The following is a 13,571-nucleotide window of genomic DNA, read 5'->3' as shown; positions in this document are numbered from 1 at the left end:
TTTTTTTTTTTTTTCAATTTATTTTAAATACTGGGCCAGGAACACCAGTAAAGACACATTAAAGCTGAATGATGTAGCCATGTTCCAATGTTTTAAAGATCATTTCTACAGAAACTTAGCTACGAGTACACAGACAGCCCAAGTATAGCTGGCTACTATAGCTATACTTGGATTGGCAAGCGCTGTAAGACTATGGTCTCAGTACGCTGCCTACTTTTACTGAAACATATGGAGCACAAGATCCATTCCATATCCTGCCTGTTTTGGCTCATGAATGGTCGCAAGTGTTTTTCCTACTAAAAGGTTTATTGACAGGGCTCGTTGACAGGAGGGCAGGGGTATTGAGCTGTATTGAGTTGAGGACAAAATACTGACGAAAGAAATGTTTAGTCAAACCAGTGAGAGAGATGGAGACAATGTGAACATACACCAGCCGATTATATCTGAGGTGAGTGTATAAAGAAAAAAAGGAGAGCATGCATGTCAGTAAACAGTAAACCACTGATGACTTTAACATGACATGATCATTATGCACAGCATTTAAGTAATAGATCAGAACAGCACTAAACAAAAATGTATTGAAATGTCTGGAAAACAAGTACAATAAAAAGTTTATTAAAAGAACGAATCAGTATCAATAGAACAATTTTACTCATGTCACGTGAAACATGATTTTGTCCCACAACGAAGTGAATCACACACATTTGAGTTACTTTTATAGTCTACTGTACAACTTTGCAGAAATCAAAGTTTACTAAATAACTTTACTCATGAATCATATGCTACAATAGCGTCGGTTTAGTTGCGTAACCAGACTGATGACCTTACGTACAAATACCAACCGGAAGTGCCAAACAGTCAAACCGGATATGGTTGGAGTGAGGCTTCTCACCGAGACGCTGTCAAACTATCTCTGCTGCAAGCTGTAAACAGGAACGCAAGTTAGGAACATCGTTTCAAACAGACTGTTGTAGCTATTTATCGAGAGCAACGCAGCTTGCTGTGAAGGAAAATGGAGGAAGATATACTCACGACGCTCAAAATATTGATAATAGGAGAAAGTGGTGTTGGGAAGTCCAGGTAAGCTGACATTATCTCCAAGAAATTGATGTCGTGGCTCACTGCTAACGTTAGCCAGCGTTAGCCTAGCAGCCAACCAAATAATGTGAGGTTTAAAGATGATGCAGCGTTTTATAATTACGTAGACGACTCAGCTCCGGTTGTTCTTTTTTTTTAAAACAAAACAGGCCACGCTGTCTGCCAGTTATAAGCTAAATGTGGCTTGTGTGTGCTAACTGCTCCAGTGAACCTCAGCTAGCCGATAGTAGCTGTATGTGACATCATCTTTGTTCACGTCTGACAGAGCTGTTGGAAGATGTTGCAATGGAGAGGAGAGTCCTCGTGGCTTTACTGCCACAAGCGCGGACATTTACCTAAGCTGTAGCGGTGACTGAGCAGATTTAAGTGAAGACATGATGAGCAGCAACAGTCACTGTTGTTGCTGTAGATAATTGTAATGGCTATGCCACAAGCGATCTCCGTTTCTAATTTTATTTCCTGTACTTGTAGGGCTAGCTTCTCCAAGATCGAATGGTTCACACATCGTTGTGAACACAACAGCAAATTACATGGAATATCTTAATTTAATAGGTCATGCCCGAGTGAGCTTGGCCTCTCTGCAGGGACTCAAAGGCTGTACAGCTTTTACTACACAGTTGATTTATCCTTTATGTGGAAATCAGAGGTCCCTGTTAGCAACCACAAATCAGCCTAATATTCAAAGCAGAGTATAATGTTTTTACCAACATTAGTCTGGCAGTTTGTATTGGGTAGTATGCCAACAGAGAGCTCTGTCAGATTTGCTAATCTCCGTGACCGTGGTCCAGACTGCATGAAAGAATCCAGATAGCCAGCCTGAGCCATCAACCAACCATCAAATTGCAAACTATGATATCGAGTACAGCGTGCCTTCCACAGTCATAGCACGGTACATAGGTAATGAGTGGCCCAAAGCTTGTTGTAAGCCTTTTCACAAGCTAACTGTCTGGCCAATAAATCATCTTTCAGTGCAGGCTAATGACCAGCCTCAGGTTCTCAAAACAACAAACCGTAACATGAACCACAAAAGGGGATAGAGCTTTTTTTATAGTACTCACAGAAGTTTCAGTATGATCAACAAAGGAGCGAATGTAAAAGGGATTTGAGAACACCCCTCATTTTGGATCAGTTAAGTGTTAGCCCAGAAGGTCGTATATAATCTCAACTGTTTGTAGTAATTCATGCTCTTTACATCAGAGAATGTGAGCAGTTTGGTTTCCACGCTGTTGGTATAAAGTATTAGTCTATTGTCTGTTCTTTCTTCCTGTGTTCACTTTTTTGGCATTATCCTATTTAAATCATTTATTGATGACAGCTCACAGCTATAAATTGAAACTTGGATCAGTGACTGTTTTAGTTTTCATGTTAGAAATGTCCTCTTTTTTTCACATTTTCTCCAGGAGTACTGGTACTTTGCTTATTGCGATGGCAGCGCTGCATTGACTGAGCACAGAGGAGGGACTGACTTTATATCAACACCATAACATAGATTTAGGTTTGCATTTATTTCCAGAAAACAGAAGACTTTGGTCGCCAGCTGCATGCTACTTGCTAGTGCATCATTGAGACCGAGGGCGGTTTCCAGAAAGCAATTTTGTATTATTATAAAATAAGCTTTTGCTTAAAACAATAAACTAATTCAGACTATGATTAGTTTCAAATGTCATTATTTGAGTTGTCCTGAGCCAGTTGTGTTATTGTCAAGTAGCTACACTGACTGGACTCATTTTTGAGTAGCATTCAGATGTGTCATTTGTTTTCCTGCAATCTGTAGAGGCCCTTAAATCATCAGGGAGACGTCTGCCTGGCGAGGAATACACAAGTTTCATTTTACCTGAACAAATGACCTACACAGAACACATTTCTAACTTGGCCGTCGCAGAGCATAGCTCATCAGCTTATTGCTCCAGCATCTTTCCTGATGGCCCATGAGTTAAAATAAGAGAATTACACTTGGGTCAGAGGAAGGGAGTGAGCTTATCCCCATCATCAGCGTTGTGATTAAGGCCTGTGCACTTGATTAGTCATAGTTAAGACATGAACCCTGTCCTCCTGACTGCAATCTAGCAGTGATATCATTTGGAACTTGTACGTGGAATGCAAGTGAAGGATAAAGCGATCAATAGAAAGAGATTGAGATACAGAATTTGATAAGTCTGGTGCTGCAGGACAGGATATGTGAACAGAGCAAATGGAAAACTGATCCCAGACCCAAAGCTCACTCAACCTGTGTGGAATAGAATTACTGAAAAAAAAGCCATTCAGCTGTGTTTGTTAGTGATTCACAACAAGTCTTAAACTAATTATTTTGTTCTTCCTGTCAACAGCCTCCTTTTGAGATTCACAGATGACACATTTGACCCAGAACAAGCAGCAACAATAGGTGAGTAACACATCTGAGCTCAGCTAATGAAAGAGTAAAATAAAAATAGGGTCTACACTTTAGAAGGTTGGTGGCAAGTATCCAATAAGTACAAATGCATATAAACATACACTGAGTGGCCACTCTATTAGGTACACCTGTACAATCTAATCCAGGTCAGCCATTAATTCTACCTTTAAAAACAGATTGTAATATTCAGTTTTGAATGACCTTTACAGGGAGTTATTCATTTTACCATGTATTGTTTATTATTTGTTTTTTATTGAGGTTGTAGTAGAGTTAAATTGGACTACTATATATTGAGAGGTGTTGCAAGTGTTTTGCCCACCACATTTACAAATGTGAGGGGGAGGCAGAATATTAGGAATGCCGTGTACTGCACTCTAGGACAACAACACTGCTAACTACAACTTCAGTAATAAGCATATAGTTAAATTAACGGCTCTCAGACAGTATAAACAAAAACTGGCCATCATAAGCTTCATTCAGCTAGGCCTGTTGTTCTGGATTGTATTAGATTGTACAGGGATTAGATTTTAAGATAGTTGTGTGCATTGTAAATTTGTTTTATTCGTAAACAATAATAGGTCAGAATATTCCTGGAACTCTTTTAATATTACAGTAAGTTGTCAGTGAAGTTTAAGACGCCAGTGGTCAGACTGTACACCAAATGCTAGTGCCATTAATTGTCGGAGTAAGCTCATTAGGTCTGTCAGAATATTTGTGCTGTCCAGTACATTGTCTGGCATTGGATTTTTTAAGAGCTATAAATGACTACTGCAGACAACAATGGCTACCACATTGAGTAAAGTGGACATAAATTGTTCTTCATTCTGCCTCCTTAGTCTGTAGTCCCTGCTGAGGCTGCTGGCAGATACTGCACATGGTACCGAACAACAGTCCACAAAACGACAGAACCCTTGTTATCTGCTCCAGGACCAGATTTGGCTCAAACACCGAGCTTCTTGTGTCACTTGCACACCCAGTGTTTATTGCAGATAATTTAAAACAGAAATCGAAAGTCTTTTTAGTCTGAAAACTCAAGCTGAGGTCACTGTACAGAAATGTGGCCTGTTAGGACGTCTGTTGGATGAGCTGGAAGTTAAACCACAATACCACACACCCTCACAGCCACAAAGCTATTTGATTTATTTCAATCTTAATGAGGAGTTTGAAAAGCAAATCCTGCAACAGTCCAGACCATCTGTCTTATCTGGTGAGATGGTTAACTTAGTGGTCCATTATTTTTTACAAGTGAAGGTTTTTCCAAATTCTGGTGGATCTGCAAATGGTATCAGCTTCTTTTAACAGTCTAAAACATTTGATGCACCAAGGACACACCTGCTATATTTTCAGGTGGCCTTGAGGCTGTAACAACCTTATTGGATTTATGCTCATTAAAGCATTCAGCAACTCAATATTTATAATCTAATTGATGAGTATGAATGTAGATTTGTTTTCGACCCTAACTAATGTTAATTTGTGAAGAGCTTGTAGCTCACAATGCTGTCTTTGTTGTCAAGGTCAGGGCTTGGATCTCTACTGCTTTGCTTGGCCAGCTGGGACTCTTTGCCAAACAGATGTCTTTATTGGAGTTAAGCCTCCCTCATTGACTCAAGTTTCTTCAGGTTCAGACAGAAATCACTTTTAATCTGTTATTAGTTGTTCTGAATTCATGTTAATGCTCACCACCCAAAGCAGTATTTCTCCCTGTGACAATAGCTTTCTAAGTACATTGTCATAGTAACACACAGTGTAACCTGAAGGTATTAAATAGGCAAGAATGAATCGCTGCAACAGTCAGTTAACTGTTAGTCTTAGTGAGGTTACAGATGATTGGCAGACTGCTGTTATGACAATTTCATTGATTAACTTGTCACCTAGCGACTATTGGGTACAGTTATCGTAAAATGAAAGAGAGACAACACAGGATAACATTGACTCATGTCCTCATGAAGCCAGCAACTCTTATTGCTTTAGATGTAGTGTGGTGTCTTGTGATGCTCAGTATGTGTGTTTCATACAATGGAGGGCTGTTTGGAGGTCCACCATGAAGAGACTGGCCTGCAGAGGATCAGCCCAGCCTTGATTTGGAGCGGTAGTGGCATCTTGTTGTGATGTGATATAACAAACAGATGCTTTACTGTTTGGTCTCTGGGAAAGGCCTGTCTGACTTTGTACTGAATTAAAGCAGGAAAGACTGGTCCAGGTTCAGAGAAATGTTTAGTGTAAACTTCTCTCCACATGCAGGCGACAGCAGCATCTGGGCAACCCTGCTAGACTGGAGGAAGAGCTAGTTGTTGTGATGACTGTGTGAGCAGACTATATGTTTGTGTGTAAGTGTGTGTGGTTCACATTCTGTATGTCGTATATCCACGGCCTGTCTTCACATCCCTTTTTTCTTTCTCTATTTTGGCTCCTAAACCTCCCCTGTCCCAGATGTAAAAACAAGCCCATCACAAGTGTACATTTCCCTGGTAAATCTGTCAGTGGGTGTTAAAACTCCGGCAGATATGTCATCCAGACACTGCACACGAAGGCAGTAGAGGAGCTTTACTTGTTGAGGGTAACAGGGACAACATTGTTATTTTCATGTAAATGTATATTCCTTTGGGAGCTGGCGGGATTTTTAGGGGTGAATCATGCTCTTTGAGCCATTTCACAGGTGCTGGATTTTTATTTTTTCATTTTTTCAATACAGACCTGTATTTGTTTCAGCTCAGGACATTAAACCACGCCATCCCGTTGTGGTGCATATGAGTACACTGTCATAACCATAATTTAAATACAGGACATGGGATGGGCGTAATGCCAGTCTGAAAAGCTGGGGTTAGCAAAAGTTCAGAGACATTGTGTGGTGTGTATGTTTTTACAATTCATCACTGATAATTATGGCCTGTCATCATGATATAATATTCTTGGCAGATTGGCCAAACCTGTAAGAGTCGCCATATTGGGCCTGAGGCAGGATTAGGTAATCATGACAGTGTGATGATGTACTGGCTTTTCATTGTCTAGGTGTTGACTTTAAGGTGAAGACCATTACTGTGGACGGTAACAAGGCAAAGCTGGCAATATGGGTAAGTGGCAAACTCTGTTCTCTCTTTTCAGTAACACTCATTAAACAAATTGTGGCTCTTGTCCATCAGTCAGAGCAGAGGGATTTACTATTAAGCTCCTCTCGGACTCCAATTTGTCTATTCTCGCATGTGGCCAGAAGATGGCGCTTATGTAACACAAATTCGGCCCACATGCTCCTTGAGGGACACAGAGGAGTGAGACTTGTTGTTTATGTCCATCTGCCTTGGTTTTCCTTCTGTTTGAGCCACCAGTTTTTCCTGCGAGCGTGTCAAATGGTGCTGAGCTGGTTGTGTTTTGCAGGACACTGCAGGACAGGAGCGCTTCCGAACCCTGACGCCTAGTTACTACCGCGGTGCCCAGGGAGTCATCCTGGGTAAGCCGAGCTGTTGACGCCATCATTGCTCAAGCACCTGTGTGTGTGTCTCTCTCTCTGTGTGTGTGTGTGTGTGCCCTTTTCACTTCAGAGTCAGGCCCCTGGTTGTAAAAAAAAAAAAAAAAAGAAAAAAAGAAAAAAGTGATGGTTTTTCATCCTGTGACCTCTCTCTCTCTCTCTCTCTCTCTCTCTCTCTCTCTCTCTCTCTCTCTCTCTCTCTCTCTCTCTCTCTCTCTCTCTCTCTCTCTCTCTCTCTCTCTCTCTCTCTCTCTCTCTGGAAGTTAGTTTATACCCTTTAAGTCTGACTCCGCATATGGACATGCATGTAGAGTATGTATATGAACACACACACAGGAACTAAGTTAAAACTCTTAAACAGACTTCCTCTGCAGCCTATGGTCTTTGACCACTCTAATGATGTATAGGAACACAAGGCGCCTTGCTATAGCACTGGGATTATGAAAGCTCCCCATGTGATACCATCAGAGGACTTCAGTCCCTTTCAACCATGTGTTTTTAGTTGTCATATTATTTTAGTTATTTATTTTATCTATGTTGTATTATTTTCTTTTTTCAAAGGTGGAAATAACTCTTATGGGATTATGGGGTGTTAAGTTTTATTAGGTCTGTGCTTTTCATTAAAAATAATTTCAAATATGTTTTAAATGCAAGGCCTGTTAGACTTAATCACTCTTGAAAACATTGTTTTAAAGTGAATATCATAGTCTTTCTATTCTCTTTGTGCACATAAAATTATTGTTAATACAAGACAATACCATCATAGTATAATAACATAATGTAATTATTCCAATTTGACAAAATTATCCTATTGATGTATCATGGATTTATTGATGGAGAAATCCAGAACCCAGTCACCCAGTCTTACTTGACACCTAAAGTATGGTCTGCTTGTGTAGGATATGTATGAAATGCGTATGTGTTTGCCTTCATTGTGAGCATGTCTTGTTCATTTGGTTTGTCGCAGTGTACGATGTCACACGACGGGAGACCTTTACCAAACTTGACAACTGGCTCAATGAGCTCGAGACGTACTGTACAAGGAACGACCTCGTGAAAATGCTTGTGGGAAATAAAATCGATAGGGTGAGTGTGTTTGTCGTTCTGTATGAAATGTTTGTGTTCCCACTCAGGTCAGTGAGGTAATCTGAGTACTTTTTGCCTTGGCTTGAGCTGTGATGATGAAAGAAATCCATAATTTTTAATAAACTTATGGACTAATTTTAAAAATTGTTTTTCTTTATCTAGAGATGCAAACACAGGAATATGCAGTGACTTTGTATAAACAGAAATTCCACAAACCAGGAAAATATATTGCCAAAAATAATTTTGAATAAAAAAAAAATAATCTAACAGCCAGTTGACAAAGAACAGAACTGAATGACGGTGGCAGACCTACTTTCATATTTTTGGCAGCTGGTGCTGTACCAGGATACCAGAATCAGTCAGTGGGGATAAAAATGCCCACTAAGTAGAGCATTATGAATTTATTGTGTCCTGTTCTTTGTCAGTGAAAATCACTTTTCCTCTCTGCCCCGTGACGACCACAGTAGCTGACAGCTCCGCCCGGCAGACCTCAAATAAGCCATTACCTCTCCTTTGTTTTAGGAAAACCACGAGCTAGACAGGGCAGAAGGGCTGAAGTTTGCAAGAAAACATTCCATGCTTTTTATAGGTAAGTCAGGAGGATTCCCTGCTCTACAAAGACCTGCTGGGCATGAGTTACAGCAGACTATTACACAGGGGAAACGGCTTTTGAAATAACTATCATACTTGCTGAGGAATTCTTGCTTAGTTCTATATATAAAACAGACTTCATGTATCATCTTCCGTGTGGCCTTGTTTTTCCCTGTACCTACTTTTCAGATTTGTCAGTAAAGGACTACTTTAAGAGAGAAATGCCTAGTTTTGATCTTTATCAAGAATGGAAAAAGGATATTTTTTTATTATTTATGTAGTAAAAATGTTTGTTGAAATGGAGAGATTTTATTTTGATCTGTCCAAGGTTTCCAAGGCACCCTAACATATTAATCCTCATTTGGCTCTTTAAATAAGATTTATCTCTTTATCTTCCAGTTATTACTCTTCTAATGTTTCTGGATATCATCATGTTGTGAAGCGGGTGCTAATAACCTCATACAGTTCAGTATTAGTTTCTGGGGTTGACAGTTATCGTTGAGACATTTTCCACCGTGAGCCCGTCCAGTCTGGGATGACATTAAGATGCAGACATTAACGGTTGCTGTATCTGTATCTCATCTGCTTTCCTCCCCTATTTCCATCCTGCTTCTCTTTTAATCCACCTCTCGTCTTCATTTTTCTTTTTCTCTTGTTTTTCTCACTCCTTTTTGCCTCTTTCTCCTCTCCTCTGTATCTGTCCCTTCACTCCTCCTCCTCCACCCTTTATTTTCCCTCTGTTCTTGCAGAGGCGAGTGCTAAGACCAGAGACGGTGTTCAGTGTGCGTTCGAGGAGCTGGTGGAGAAGATCATCCAGACTCCCGGCTTATGGCAGAGTGAGAGCCACGGCCGAGGAGTCCAGCTCACCGACGAGGACGCGGGAGGCGGAACCTGCAGCGGCTACTGCTCCCTGGTCTAGACGACACACACACGAGCAAACACATTCGCACACAACGCTCAAACATACACACATGAATACCACACATGGTGTCACACACTCAAACACAAGCATAGACACAAACACCCCCCCCTCCCACTGTGTGCTGTCCTGAGCTGAGCTCCCTCCTCAGACATGAAGGCTGTGGGGGTCTGACTGTCTCCCCTCCGCTGAGCTGTAAGGGTTGACCGTCCACACACTCTACCTGTGTTCACACAGACACTACTTTTTGCACACTTTCTAATAACAACGCTGCGCTAGAATGCAAATGCAGCTCAGCCTTCCTCTTAATGGAATTTGAGTGAGTTTTTCTCTCCTCCGTCTTGTTTTGAGTTACAGTTTTGTGCAGTTTTGGGACCTTGGTCAAAATATTAACCATTCTCACTTCATGCATATGAAGTAGTGAAAGCAGTGAAATGAGTCTGAAAGTATAAACCAAAGGTAGTCAGGTTAGTGGCTAAATCTCTAATGTGTGGTAATGAGAATGGAAAACGATTTGACCCAGGGTTGTCCCTTATCTCCAGCATGCTTATTGTCCTTGGAGCACCTTGCCTTAGCGAGCACACCTTACCAATGCAGGGCCGACTTTTCTCTGGTGTTTGTCTTGCCTCTGCTCTGTCCTGCGCTTAATCCTGCTCCTGCCCCTCAGACTCTATGAACTGTATGCTGCTTATGGAGAAGCTTATCAAGGCAAGCCATCTTGTATTCCATCTCACCAGTCTCAGTCTAAGGTTTGGATCACGTGTCTCTGTTGTCCACACAACTGCCTCATTTCTTCAGAATATAATAGAGTTACCAAGCGTCTGGAATGACGTTTTACTGCTTTTATTGACTTGGACTTCAAACTTCTGGTGTGTTTTGAAGAGTGCATAAATCAAAGCGATTGGCACCAGCAAGCTTTCCACTGGGTGCAGAAGAAGAGGGAACCTCTTAAAATTGCCCGCCTTCGTTGTAACGAGTTGCTTTAATGGAGTGCGATTTACTGGCACTCCCTCACTCAGACAGATAATATCAGTAATATCACTACGCACTGCTCCAGTCTTACATATACATCCCTTTGACTGGTCAGAGACAAAGGAAAAGTGTTCAATATTAGGGCAGTGAGTCATAAGGGTGTTTCCACTGAATTTGGAAAATCAAAGAAAAAGCTGTGTGCTCCACATTGTTAATGGATTTCACAGTACTCCTATCTCTGTTTGTATCTGAGAAGCAGTTCAAAATGTACTGTACCCCTGACCTCCGGCCATGTTTGTAGTATTCGAGTGCTGGTGTGTGTTCTGGGAAATGTAGTTCTGAGAGTTTGATCTCGTACCAGGGATGGTGAAAATGACATGGGTTCAAGCATGTCTTGTCACAATTATATTTTTTTTAATCTCTTTTTAATTGCATGGGAAACTGCGTGCCATTCTTTTGTTTGTTTGTTCGGTGAATAGCCTTCAGAGGCTGTTCCACTATAAACACTTTAACTTATATTTAGCTGAAAGTAAAACATTGCATACAGGGTTACCATTTGAATTTAATGGTATCATTAAACAAAAAAGGAAGTAGGCTTTTACTTATTAAACTGGTATAGCTGTCTTTTTTTTGTGTTCAGAAATATGCTGAAACATGTATACCTTGTAAATTGTGTGTATTTTAGGAATTTGGTGGGATAATTCCTGTATGGAGTGTAAAGCTGAATGTATACATATTTCACTACAAACCGCCCTATGTATTAAACTAAATAAAATTCTTTTTTAAGTGAATATGTTGGTGTTAATGCAACTCCAAGCTGTGGTGTGGAGCCGTTGACAAGAGCCAAATGAAGAATACAATGAATAAGGCTTTTTCAGCAATCGCGCCATTGTCCAAGTCTTGAGCAGAGATGACCAATAACTCTGCTGTCATCGTTGCCATGTTGGAAATGTCACTGTTAGGTGATGGGCTTTTCACTCAGCGCCCCTCACATTCCTCCGTCCTCAGAATAAAGACTTGTGTTTAAACAGTGTCCGAGGAACCCGCAGACCCCAGACGTGTGATCTATCTAAATCATCTTTTTGGCAGACTTCTCAGGAAACGCCACCGCAGCCATAACTCACTCTACCAGTGCTTTAACTGGGATGTGCATAATTCCTGGGCGATTATGAAAGGGTCGGGCCTGGCAGCGAGAGCGAGGACTCTTCCCTTGTAGCATATCCCTCATCTCCTGCCACAGTCCAGGCAGCCGTCTGGAAATATGTCTCAGTCAAACAACAACGGAGGCATACAGCGTAATAATGCCTTCATGTGGTCCAAGCATGTGCTGAGCTGTAGCGCTGCCGCTTCCTCATGCCTACACTGGAAAAACATCAGCTACACAAGGGGCTGAGCTGACAGATTCTATATTTTCTGAGAATAATTTACAAAGCCGGTCGATTCACATTCTTTTTATTGCCACATCACAAGAATCTGGTGTGTGTAGTAGCCTTCCTAAAACCCCTCATCACTCCTCCTTAAAAAAGAAACTGAACAATGCTTCTTATTAAATACACTGGAAATGTTAGTAATTGCTTGATTTGTCTGACCAACAGTCCCAAACCCAGAAATCTGCATTCACAATCATAAAACTGAGAAAAGAAGGAAATCGTCACATTTGACGATGTGTCTCGTGCACATGGTTGCTGTTTTTGCATGATTTAAATGATTCAGTTGCGGATCAGTTTGCAGCATTGTTGCAGATAATTTTTTCATCCATTATTTGATCATCTTTTTAGCTCTACTATCACCGTTGCACAACAATTGAAAGTTCTTGATATGAAAGGTGTGTCTCCCTTCAACATGTTTCAGAAAAGTAGCACATAGGCCAAAACCAGAGGGTCCCATCCACACAGAGGTGAGGGCTAAAGAAAATTACCGGGGTAAGAGAGTATGCTGTATTTTTTTTCTTTTTTTCTTTTTCTCCTTGTTAATAACTGATGAGTTTGACCTCTTCAGGCCTCTAAAACTAATCAAGAGTGTGAGTGCATATTAGGATGGAAAAGGATTTTTCACTCATACGCAGACTACTATGTGTTCTAGACAAACCCCGGCTGTACCACAATAACAAAAAGAAGTTAGGCTGTTGTGGAGATGGAAGGGAGGTCTGAACACACTTTTGCACATTCAGACTCGGTAACATCCCAGAACACTCGTGTCCTGCCCCACCTTGTGGCCTCAGAAGCCCGTGAGCAGCTCCGCAGGGGCAGCCTGATGGACTGCTTTCCGTCTTGCTGTCTGTGTCTGAGCACGCAGCCAGGCGCTAAGCTAACAGAGCAGATCTGGCTCTCATTAACACAGCCTTGTCTCCCTGCTCCTCCTCTGCCTGCAGCGGCGGCGGGCCGTATGGCTTAGCGCTCAGACGAGCCCCTCAGGAGAGCAGTCATGCTGTCATGTGTAAAAACGTTACGAGACGTCGGGCATCGTTTCATAAGGTGTCGGGTTCCCAGACGTCACTCACTTTGTCATGCTCATTGCCGGTTTGCTATCAGGTAATTGTTTTGCCATGCTGACTTATAAGAGCAGAGAAGAGAGTGAGAGGGTGATTGGAAAGATCATCCTCTGCCACAAGCACCTGAATTGTATATTGTAGCGAGGAACTAATATGTTCGCCATAAGTTCAGGCGTGTGATAATGAGAATGTGATAGGGCTGGGTGACACTGAGAGGTGCAGCAGGCCTCCTCTGAGTTCACTTTAACAGAGCTCTTGGAGCAGAGTGCAGGGCCCCAGGTCCTGTGGTTGAACCTTCACAAACATGACCAAACTTCTCTTTCCTTTCTCTCCAGGCGACCTTCCTTGTTCTGGGCAAAAAGAATCGTAGGCACCTGTAGGTCTGCAGACTGTTTCACTGTTTATGTTCTGAGGTGAGGTAGAGGAAAATGCCCCTTTGCTCCTGCACGTTCCTTCCTCCCAAGTCAGCCAAAGCCGAGCTCTGGCCTCTCTTAGGTTACCCTCTGAGCACCAGAAGACTGTGAGGTAATGACCGGCACGCTCAGAACTGATGGCTCTG

At 41.7% G+C, this 13,571-nt stretch overlaps 1 protein-coding gene across 1 annotated transcript; it reads left to right on the top strand.

The window, feature by feature from the left end:
- Positions 1-900: 900 nt before the first annotated feature.
- Positions 901-9,692, top strand: LOC121623610 (ras-related protein Rab-18). Its single transcript, XM_041960941.1, has 7 exons — positions 901-1,080; positions 3,426-3,481; positions 6,500-6,561; positions 6,863-6,935; positions 7,921-8,039; positions 8,562-8,628; positions 9,380-9,692. The coding sequence occupies exons 1-7, from the start codon at positions 1,013-1,015 to the stop codon at positions 9,547-9,549; spliced, it is 615 nt and encodes a 204-aa protein (XP_041816875.1). The 5' UTR covers positions 901-1,012; the 3' UTR covers positions 9,550-9,692.
- Positions 9,693-13,571: the final 3,879 nt, after the last annotated feature.

This window comes from Chelmon rostratus, chromosome 20, assembly GCF_017976325.1.
Source record: "Chelmon rostratus isolate fCheRos1 chromosome 20, fCheRos1.pri, whole genome shotgun sequence".
Classification (NCBI taxonomy): Eukaryota; Metazoa; Chordata; class Actinopteri; order Chaetodontiformes; family Chaetodontidae; genus Chelmon; species Chelmon rostratus.
This window is presented reverse-complemented; position numbering and strand designations above follow the sequence as displayed.

Excerpts from the sequence above, each read along its gene's own strand:
- LOC121623610 (XM_041960941.1), top strand. The coding sequence starts at position 1,013 with ATGGAGGAAGATATACTCACGACGCTCAAAATATTGATAATAGGAGAA. Across the intron at positions 3,482-6,499 it reads AGAACAAGCAGCAACAATAG|GTGTTGACTTTAAGGTGAAG; the intron begins GTGAGTAACACA and ends TTCATTGTCTAG. Across the intron at positions 6,936-7,920 it reads TGCCCAGGGAGTCATCCTGG|TGTACGATGTCACACGACGG; the intron begins GTAAGCCGAGCT and ends GGTTTGTCGCAG.